General features: G+C 45.9%; 1 protein-coding gene across 1 annotated transcript; it reads left to right on the top strand.

The window, feature by feature from the left end:
* Window positions 1–567: 567 nt before the first annotated feature.
* On the top strand, window positions 568–10,890 carry slc1a5 (solute carrier family 1 member 5). Its single transcript, XM_080007018.1, has 8 exons — window positions 568–2,369; window positions 6,176–6,218; window positions 6,330–6,398; window positions 6,548–6,714; window positions 6,802–7,035; window positions 7,167–7,361; window positions 7,730–7,864; window positions 8,762–10,890. Exons 1-8 carry the CDS (start codon window positions 1,834–1,836, stop codon window positions 8,988–8,990), a joined length of 1,608 nt encoding a protein of 535 aa, XP_079863144.1. The 5' UTR covers window positions 568–1,833; the 3' UTR covers window positions 8,991–10,890.
* Window positions 10,891–11,356: the final 466 nt, after the last annotated feature.

The following is an 11,356-nucleotide window of genomic DNA, read 5'->3' as shown; positions in this document are numbered from 1 at the left end:
TTGACAGCTGTGGTACAACTGTAATTGCTCAATAAAAAGTTAAATACACCACTTCAAAGAGTGTATAATTCAGATTTTGTAACCAATGTTCATATCAACCAGGCACATACAGTATACAGTATTACATAACACATATATAGAAACACATAGAAGAACGTGAACAGGAAGATTTCAAACAATAGAAATAGTGCCGTCCCCACTTCTGCTGTGGCATCACTGTTGGTTATTGAAGCCCAGTGCCCAGTGCCACTTTTCCAGGCATAGAGGGGAAAAAGGCATTTTCTCAATGAAAGTTGAAATGGCGAAACACGTTCGGTCTTGGGGATTTTATTATGAGGTGGGTGTACATACTTGCACGCAAACTAAAGCCTTTAACCCACTTTTTACAGTAGCATTTATGGAACTCAGACAAAGAAAGACAAGAAAAAATATGGGAAAAAGGAAGGGAATTCTCAAAAGAGTAAAAAACTAGAAAGTAAAACTTGCATTTATCGTTTGGTCACAATTGACATTTTTATTACATTACGAAAAAGACACAATATAAAACATGAGAATTTGAGCCAAATTTATGTTTAAAGAGTATGGGTGTATGGCAACCCACTGCTCCTAGATACATCAGTTACTAGGATGCTAAAATGCAGAGAAATGCATTTTGTTGCCTCAGTACTTGTACTCTGCGCAATGATAATTAGTTGAATCTAATCTAATCTAATTAAATCTTATCCAATACCACTTATACACAACTGTGTCAACATAAACAATATAAATGTATGAATGACAGAATAGTGTTGTGTCACATCAAATCAAACATAAAATAAACTGTAATGAAAAAATAAATAAAACATAATTCGGTGGCAGTGCATTGCACTGCTGCCTCACAGCAAAAAGGTCTTGGGTTCGATTCCCGCCCTGGGCACTGTTGACATTGTGCTCCGGCGGGTTATCTCCCAAATAGTAGCCTTTCTGTGTGGAGTTTGCATGTTCTCCCAGTGCTCACACAGGGTTTCCTCCACCTAACATCAGTAAGTACCCCCACCAAAAACACGCACACATCACCATCGTCTGACCAGCGATGGACACTTGGTACCAGGTCCCGGGTGCGTCGAAGAATGCTGCCCACGGCTCCTGGCTGCCCCAGGAGCCGTGGGCCGAAGGACAAGCCGGGATGGGTCAAATGCAGAGGCCTCATTTCACCGGCCACCATCCAAAAGCGTGACAATTAAAGATTCTTCTTCTTCTTCTTCATTAGAGCAGTGTTTCTCGAATGGGGTACTCCTGCCACTAGGGGTACTTTGGAGTGCAGCAGAGGGGCTACACCGAAATTTGAAAAACATTTTTATTTTATTTTTAATCTATTGGTTATATTTAATGTTTTAAAAAAAACCCACATACGACGCACATGGAGCACGTCATTTATGTTAACCAGCAGGGGTCAAATGCAGAGGACCCGTTTCACCGGCCACCACCCACAGCACCCGCATGTGCTGCAGCGCGGCGTGGGACCAGCAAAGCTTCCTCTAACGCGACTAAACTGCAGGAGCCGTGGAGAGTGGGCGGGGCGTTGGACGAAAGCCTCGTACTTTTTCTCGCGCGAGTTCCCAAAAAGTGACGCGGTGACGTCATAGTCGCGGGTTCTCAAAGCGGGCGGAGCGCGGCCGGGACCACACCGTTGGCGGCCGCGGCGCGCTCATCCCAGATAAGCTGCTCGGGGGTGCGGCGCGCTACGACGGCAGACACCGCTTTCCTTTATTTCTACTCCGGCGACCGACGCCTTTACCCCGCCTTTCAACGGCGAAACCTTTGTCCCGGGTAGAGAGTTTCCAGGACGCGCCAATGGCTGACAAGCGAGACACGGAGTCGGGGAAGGCGGCCAACGGCGAGGCGCACTTCGACGCGCCGGTCGTCAACGGTCTGAGCAAGGACCCCGGCGGCCCCGAGTCCACCTCCGAGCGGCTCAAGAGGATCGTCAGGGCCAACCTGCTGGTCATCCTCACCGTGGCCGGGGTCATCGTCGGCGTTGTGATCGGACTCGGCGTGCGCCAAACGGAGCTGAGCCGGACGCAGATCATCTACATCGGCTTCCCGGGCGAGCTGCTCATCCGCCTGCTGAAGATGATCATCATCCCGCTGGTGGTGTGCAGCCTGGTGTCGGGGGCCGCCAGCCTCGACCCCAAAGCCCTGGGCAAGCTGGGCGGCTGGGCGATGCTCTTCTTCCTGGTGACCACGCTGATCGCCTCGGCCATCGGCGTGGCGATGGCTTTCATCATCAACCCGGGCTTCGTCACCGGCGCCAAGCCCAAAGTGACGGGCCTGGACGACGACCTGCCGCAGCCCAAAGAAGTGATGGACTCCTTCTTAGATTTAATCAGGTGAGCGGGGTGTTGATACCGTGCGCTGACAAAGGGTTTTCCGATTTCCACAGCGGCTTCCACACGGTATAGACCGAGCGGACCTCAGACGCTCGGCTCTCGCTAATCCCTCTTTCCCGGCGTCAACGTGATGTAAGCACAAGCAGCAGTTGCATCAGCTCGGCGCCACGGTTTGGTATTATTATTACCCTGGAGTCTCGACCGATGGACGGTGGATGGGTGGGTCCTCAAAAAGCAGGTTTTGAGTTGGCAGGCTGACATGTGCTCTGAGGAGGACATGATGCAATATTCCCGTCATGGTGCGAGGCTGCCCCCGCTTACATTTCAGACACAAAAAACACCCACTTCATTGTCATAAGCGAGGGGCTCTAAACTTGACTTTCCCATAACGTGTTCGAGTTGTGGTGTGTTCCTTTTGCATTTTCAAAATCAAAAGTGTCATTGCAAATGTGCTCTCTGTCCTTAAACAATGCCATAATACATTTATTCATTTGGCAGACGCTTTGCCTTACCTGGAATTTAAGTTCCTGAGCACCCTGTTTCTAAATTCAAATACCAGATACAAGTGCAAGAAAGAATAAAAGTTGTGTAAGTTTTATTTTATTTTATTTTTTTTGAAATTATGTGTTAGTGTAATGTCAATACAATAACGTCAAACTAATTGATATTCACGGGTTTCGTGTTTAATTCATTTCCCAGTAATACCTCTTTTAACTTTTACAGCAGTCGACCACTGGCCCGGGTGAAAGTTATTCTCCAGCCTATTAGATTAGACCGACTCTAGTTAAACTAGTGTAAACCAGGCTTTGGGGTGGGGGAGATTTCACCAAAAAGGTCTGAACCCCATCACCTTGACTTTTCATCGGTGAGGTTGTAGAGCAGGCGACGTAGAAAAACATCCCACAGACCGATCTTTGTCCGTGCATTTCTGGTTTATTGTCTGGACCACAAACTATGTTGAAGTTGGGTACCCTCCCTGGAGCCAAGCCCCCCTTCGCGTTTTAGCTCCCGGTGCCAGAATAATATGTCGCTGTAAGTCAATCCACAGAAAAATGCTTTTTAAATTGTTTTTTTTTTTTTTTCAAGCCAAGCAAATTATAAAAAACATCTCCTTGGCAATATACAGACATCTTCTCCAGTCCAACCCTCCTTGGCTTCCCTCCTCTTTTTGTGTTATTAGTCTTTTGATTATTTGAAGGGATAAGAATAATTTTTCAAGATTTTTTGCCTGCCAAAAACTGTGGCCGCAGAAACACTTAATTGTGTGTACAGACAGATTAGCACTACAAAGGTTATTTGGCAAAACCTTCATACACTGATTCATATTCTTAGCTGTCTGCGATGTTGCCCTGTAGCCATTTGACCTAAACTCTCCAGACTGGGTTGGGGGGGGTAACACACACCGGCCCCCCCTCATCGGGCGTGCTGCATGACTCGTGTGTCTCATTAGAGCGACACTCCCTCACAGTGGGGGTCATGGTGTTTTTTTTTTGGGGTTTTTTTTTATGCACAGTGATGTGCTTGATTCGGTTGAGGAAAGGGAGTATACTTCTTATTCATTTATTATTATTTTTAATAACCTCTGTTAATTGCTTAATTGCATCCTATTGGAGCCGGTCATATACACCCTTTTCTGGTCCCTCCAACTGATTGTATCCGGCAGAGATTTGTGGGCTTACTGTGCAAACGTGTCTTAAGTGAGAGGATGTGCTGACAGTTAAATGCTTGGAATCAAGGGCACTTTTGAGGATTACGTGCTCACACTCCTCAATATGAATTAGGCGGAATCCATTCCCATTTCTTCCGTACAAAGTGCCTTGCACCACCATCATTAAATATCTCCCACACCGGTCAAGCGTTACGGGACGGCAACAAGTAAGCTGTGATCCCCCGTTTGGATCTCAGCCCACTTGGGTTGAGCTGTGTACTACAGAAATCCATAGCTTTAGAGCTGATATCAACTGTGTTTGTTGATTCAAAATCACATTCTTTCTTCAGAAAATTATATACCTCGTCCCTCTCCGTTGTTGTACGGGACAGAGTGTCTTGACAGGATGCAAAGCAGCAATGTAATGAGCCACTGAGGGATAAGCTATTCGGTGTGTTGCATCAGCCCCCCCTCTTAACCGTGAGCAGTTTCCCTCTAAGCCTATTTTAGCTCTGCGTGTTCCCCGCTGTCGCCGTGACAACACTCTGCCGCGTGCCAATGCCACAAATTATAGTTTTTCAGTTTTTCCACGTATCCTGAGAGGCCACTCAAATTCCGTGAGGTGTCAGAAAGGCGCGATATTTACGACGGAACACAGCTGCCACATGCGCTACAAAGCAGGACGCAAGATCCGGCAACACCTGCGTAATGGAGGTGTGAAACCAGATACAGGCCGCACGTCAGCGCCGCTTGACACTGCCGCAAGGCGCCCACATTTCATGCGTAGCGTGTTGTTTGTGTGTAGTTTTATCGTCATACCATTCTGCTGATTTTACCTCAACTTAGGAATCACACGTTGCCTTTGCATTGTCCTTCAGAAGCACTGAGTCACATTTGTTGACTAAAGGTGTGTCCCGCGCAGCACAAGGAAACAAAAAGGACCTCCACTTTGACGTGTTCGTCTTCCCCAGCCAGAAGAATGTGAATCAACTGGCTCCCAAGAAAAGTGTTAAATAACTGAGTGTTTAGTCATCTGGCACGTTTAGGCCTGAGGGCTAAGGGCTGTGTCAAAGTGATGTCGGGGGGACGGGGTCAGTCAGCGATGGTCTATGTTATTTATCCTGGCGTTCAACTTTTCTTCCAAGGTTGAATGCCGCGGTGGTGGTGGCACGCGCTTGAAAACTTCGAAAGGGGAACCTGCTCTGCACTGTACCTCACTGACGTTTTTTGTATGTATTTCCATCCTGTTACACAATGTCCCGAGCCGCCCCGCTCTGGCTATTTTAACTTTTGTCGGTGTGTCACGCATCAAGTGTTCATGACACCGCACCGGTGTGGAAGTGGAGAAGTTGAGGTCATTGCCAGAAGAGGTTGTGTTCAGGGGGAAATGACGTGCCCTTGACCAGCACTATTTAAGAAAGCATCTTTATACCTTTGTCAGAAGTCAGAATAGCGACAAACCTTTTTTTCTTTCTGGACTTAAAAAAACCCAAAAAACTGGAAGCTCCTTCATTTAGTCAAACATCGCAACAAGAGCTGGTGGAGGAGCCCGACCTCTGAACAAATTGTAGAAATGTGTTTATCCCCCTGGTTGGTCTGTTAGTGACAAAACCCGATTACTGTCCTGGTTCTTGTGGTTTGAGCAGAATTGAGTGAGCAGCACACTCCTCTCTTTATCCTGCGGTCACATGATATTTAATCCTGATGCCAGTAGGCTTTTTAAACTGAGGCACACAAGCGAAATAAATGACTCGATACATGAACGGAGGGGAAGGAGTTAATTCCGTGTGTGTGTGTGTGTGTGTGTGTGTGTGTGTGTGTGTGTGTGTGTGTGTGTGTGTGTGTGTGTGTGTGTGTGTGTGTGTGTGTGTGTGTGTGTGTGTGTGTGTGTGTGTGTGTGTGAGAAATCCGGTGAGTGGTGGGCTCTTGTCGGTACGTGTGTAGGTGGCAGATCTTTAGGCTCCTTACATGTGATCCAGACCAGCAGCGTTTGGCGGCGCAAGTTATTTTCACGTGACAGACCTCGTGGTTGGCTCCTTGCTGCCGATGCCCAGAGGGCTTTGATCACTGTGTGCAAATATGAAAACCCATTTTTCACGTGACCTCTTAAATGTTCCTGCCGAAGGTTAACGACAATCTTTAAATGTTTTCTCCACAGAAACATCTTCCCCTCCAACTTGGTGTCGGCCGCTTTCCAGTCGGTGAGTTATTTAACCAGATTGAAGGATTTAAAATGATCGGACACGTTTTTTTAACTTTTCGAGCTAAGATTTCCCTTTTGTTTGTTTTAAATCCCCGTTATTCCTCCACAGTATGCCACGAGCTACAAGCTGATCACAAGAAACGGCACGGACGGAAGGCCCAACGTCACTGTGGAGAAGGTGAGCAGAAGACCATGTGGGGTCACATCCACGTGCGAAATAGTTTCCATCTCGTCTATCTCTAATCTCGCCGCGGAAGTAGATGCCGCGTCCAGACCGAACCGCTTGACGTTTAACGTGTGTGTGCGCGACTCGTCTTTTTTCTCTAGGTGCCCATTGGTACGGACCAGGATGGAATGAACATTCTGGGCCTGGTGGTGTTTGCCATCGTGTTTGGCGTCGCCCTCAGGAAGCTTGGACAGGAAGGAGAGATCCTCATCAAGTTCTTCAACTCCTTCAACGAGGCCACCATGGTGCTCGTCTCGTGGATCATGTGGTACGGAGCCCTGGGCCTCAATCAAACGCGTGGTTTGATTGGCGAAGAATACGATTAAGGTCTCCGTCTCTGTCCGGTAATTGGCAGGTACGCGCCTCTGGGTATCATGTTTCTGGTCGCCGGGAAGATTGTGGAGATGGAGAACGTGGCCATGCTGTTCGCCAGCCTGGGGAAGTACATCGCTTGCTGTGTCATCGGCCACGTGATCCACGGCCTCCTGGTGTTGCCCGCCATCTACGCCGTCATCACCAGGAAGAACCCCTACACCTTCTTGTGGGGGATATTCACAGCTCTGGCAACCGCCTTTGGAACTTGCTCCAGGTAAAATAAACGAGCAGGAACGGGGTTTTCCCCCACCGATTTAATATTCACATTCCTTTACCGCGCAAACAGGCGGCTCTTCTGCTGGCTTTTTCTAAAACGCTCACTCCTCTCAAAATCGGCCTCCGCAGCTCGGCCACGCTTCCCCTGATGATGAAGTGCGTGGAGGAGAACAACGGCGTGTCCAAGCACATCAGCCGCTTCATCCTGCCCATCGGCGCCACGGTCAACATGGATGGGGCCGCTCTGTTCCAGTGCGTGGCCGCGGTCTTCATCGCCCAACTCAACAACATCAATCTCAACTTCATCCAGGTCTTCACCATCCTGTAAGTTGTAATCACTACATTCATTACTAGTCTTTGACTGAAGACTATAAGATGCTATATTGACTGTGCCGAGGGCTGTACAAGTGTATTATCCTAGATTCATTCAAGAGGTTAATTTGTCATATACATACTTCCATACATATATGCAGTGAAATGTCAAGTCATTCAGTGAAATGTCATTCAGTCGCATACTTTTGGTGGAACAGAAGACGTTTTGGCTGTAGAAGGACACACTGGTTCAGGCAGAGCAGGACCCCCCCCCCGAATTCCCCCTCGCGGCCGCGACTCTGCGACGGCTCTGTTCCAACTGGTCTGACCCGCGCGTACGTCCCCCGGTACATGACCTAGTCCCGTCCCTCTTTGTTCAGGGTGACGGCCACGGCGTCCAGCGTGGGCGCGGCGGGTATCCCCGCGGGGGGCGTCCTCACCCTGGCCATCATCCTGGAGGCGGTCAGCCTCCCCACCAACGACATCTCTCTCATCCTGGCGGTCGACTGGCTCGTGTGAGTTTTTTTTTTTTTTTTTTAATTTTATTTTTTTAACACATTTATTTTTATTTTTTTTTTCTGTGGAGATATCAGAGGAGCTTCTAAGCATGTTATAATCCCCTGTGACACGAGGGAACTAGTTTAAAGTGGACCTTCCATGTACACACACATATACATACACACACACACAGCGAGCACTTGGTCTGGAGCAGGATAAATATGGCCCCCACCCTGTGTTCATATCATTATCTCTAGGTTTCAGGAACTCAGGATCACTACTACCACCACTAACAGCTGCCTAATTTACCACTTTATTATTACAATTCTTTAACCGTTTTATATCTGATATTTTCTATAGTTTTAGATTATTTATTTATTATATTATTATTGTTTATTTATTGTATGTATTCTATGTAATCTATTAGATTTTTTTTATGTATATTATCAAATTATGGATATATTTTTTTATATTATTTCTTTCAAATTTCCTTTCACACTCAAGTCACTTTACACTACCATTATTACTTAATCAGTGGTACCTCGACTTACGACTGCATCTACTTGCGACTAATCCATGAAAAATAAAAAGGCAATGACTCCCATTGAAACTAAGAAGGAAATCATAGAAAAATATGAGCGTGGTGTATATGGGAAAAATTGCTTCGACATACGACTTTTAACCTAAGCCGTTCTTATAGAACGAAGGTATGGAGGTACCACTGTATTGATTAGTTACTTACATTGTTCAGATTGCATGATGCATTTTGACATATCAATTAATTGAACTTGAAGTATAAAATAAATTCAGACAAAAGAAAAAAAACACAAATCACTGCAGCTAAAAGTTTGGTACCTGCTCAATCGCGTCAATTTCTTTCTTTTAAAATGGTCTCGCTCTCCGCCTCTCTTCAGGGACCGCACCTGCACCGTGCTGAACGTGGAGGGCGACGCCTTCGGGGCGGGGCTCCTCCAGCACTTCGTGGACCGCACGGCCAAGCTCCAGGACGGCGTGGAGCTGAGTGAGGTGCGGCTGGGGGAGGGCCTCGGCGCCCAGCTGCCCGAGCGCTCGCCGCTCATCGGGAAGCGTGCGGAGAAGGGGGAGCCGGAATGGTCGCTGTGCGAGAAGGAGTCGGGCATCTGAGCGAGATGACGAAGGTGGCGCCAACGCGCCTCCTCCGCGGTTTGGAGCCAGAGACAGCTCACCCTGGTTCTCTGCGACACCTGGAGGACCGGCGAGAAGAGAGAGGCTCAGAAGGACACACACACACACACACACAGACAAACACACACAGACAAACACACACAGACAAACACACAAACACAAAAGATTCATACATGTTCTCTTGTTTTTTTATTTAAAACATTTTTTTGAAGGATTTAAAATAACTTCTAATTAGAGGAACGCTGGGGCGTGCGTGTGCGTGTGTGCGTGTGTGCGTGTGTGCGTGTGTGCGTGTGTGCGTGTGTGTGTGTGTGTGTGTGTGTGTGTACACATATATATTTTTAGAATTCTTGTCTGGAATCATTTTGCCTCTAAATTTTCAATTACACGGTTTTTATCGTTTTAGTATTTTCTATCGTATTGGTTTTTATTGTTTTGGATTTGCTCTCGAAAACAACACAGCTTTTTTTCTTTGTCAGTTGTTTTTCCCCCTCGTTTGCAAGAATCGGAAGGCCTTCGCTAGAACCTCCCACGTTCTGTCTAGGATTCTGCAACGATCATATTGTCTGTTGCCTTTTGTCACCTTTCAAGGTTTGACAAGACTGTCTCATAACAAACACACCAAATGCTTTTTTTCATGTCCCGAAAACTGAACGAGGGACATTTTCTCCAAAGGTCGCAGAATATAACGTCACAGGAACACACACACACGTTATTTTTTCTCTCTGTTGCTCTCTTTCTCTCTCTCTCTCTCTCTCTCGCTCTCTCTCTCTCTCGCGCGCAGACCTCAGAGCAGCTTTGCTTCTCCAAAAGCACAGTCGCAGGCTGCATTTTCCTCAGGTTATGTTTCTTAAAGACTGCCTCAGCGCTTCAGACCAAAAGCTCCCAAGCCTCACCCGACCGAAGATGAATTTGTTGAATTCACTGTTGCCACGTCCCCTCTGTTTCTGCAAAGCTGTTGCTCTCTGTGGGTCCCACTTTTGCCAAGCACAAAGGGTTAAAAAGCACCACCTGTTACTAGAATGAAAGCTTTGTTGTTTTGGAAGTGTGTCATCAATGTCAAATGTGCAGTGGTGTAAAGTAGGCGTGTGCCAAGATTATTGGCGCCCAGAATTTGGGATGATTTGGTCAGCAACTTAATATATTGGTACACTTCTAAGAATATTTTTGTTTGACTATGATAAATAAGCAAACATGGAATACCTTTTTTGGCTGGAGAGTTCTCGATGCTCGTATGGTTATTTAAGTTCTTCCAAACACCGTGAATCACCTCTTGTACTTCCGTATTTATTTTTGAGACTGGGGAAACCAATGGCTTTTACCTTATAGAGTAAGACCGGAGGTAGATGTTATGGTCTTATAGTGAGTTTGGTTTTATTATTTGTAAAGGACCTTTTAATAGCAAACACCAAATGTCCTGGGTTCAATCGTAGACATGTTCCGGTGTTTTTTTTTGTTTGTTTTTTTTTGTGTTTTTTGGTGGTGTAGGTTGAATTACATGTGAGAGGTTTTGTGAGTGGGAGTGTGTGTGTGTGGGTTGGAAGGAACTTTGTGGTTCACACATCTGTGCTTTCCTCACTATGCTATATGAATTTGAGAATATGTGGAGACTTTTAGCTGTGATTAAATGGATAATATTGGTATTGATAAATATTTTCTAACAGTACCTATGGGGTAGTACCGAAAGGAAAATATTTTTTTCCTTGCTCTATTTAAAATTTTATTTAATTCCATTGGTTCACCAAAACTGTTTTTTGTAGCTGTTAATAAACCAGTCCTTTTTAAGATATGTAACAAATGATTGGGGCATATCAATTTATTTGGGTGACACTCCAAATGTATTGTCCTTAGGTTTCAGAAATAAAATCTTTTTTCTATATATTTGACCTCTTTGACTGTACTTTTTCACAAATAACTTTCCCAATTGTGTAAACTCCCCAATTGTTGAAATAAATTTTACTTTCTGGAAATGGTGAATGACTCATTATCTCCACTACATGCCGGAAAGGAGGAAACATTTTTTGAAGTCTTAAGCCTTGTGTCCCATTTCTTGCAAAAGCACTGGCCATTTAATTAATACAAAACTTTTAAAGTGAAGAATTTAGCACATATATACTCTGACTATTGGAACGACACCCCTCTGCCATGCTACCTGTTTTAACAAGTACTGAGGGTGTTCCTGCTTCTGGGCTCTTTTCGTTAGTGGAGGAATTGCTCAGTCCTACATTGTTATGTTTTCATAGTCCTTATCAATATCCCACTTCCACTCCTGCCATAACAGATGGCCAAACCAGGTTTTGTTTGTTTTATGCGGCGCACAATCCTGTTGTAACGGCTACAGAAGA

Source organism: Zeus faber (genome assembly GCF_960531495.2).
Source record: "Zeus faber genome assembly, chromosome: 9".
Taxonomy (NCBI): domain Eukaryota; kingdom Metazoa; phylum Chordata; class Actinopteri; order Zeiformes; family Zeidae; genus Zeus; species Zeus faber.
Note: the sequence above shows the minus strand (reverse complement) of the source record. Positions and strands in the feature narration are given on the sequence as shown.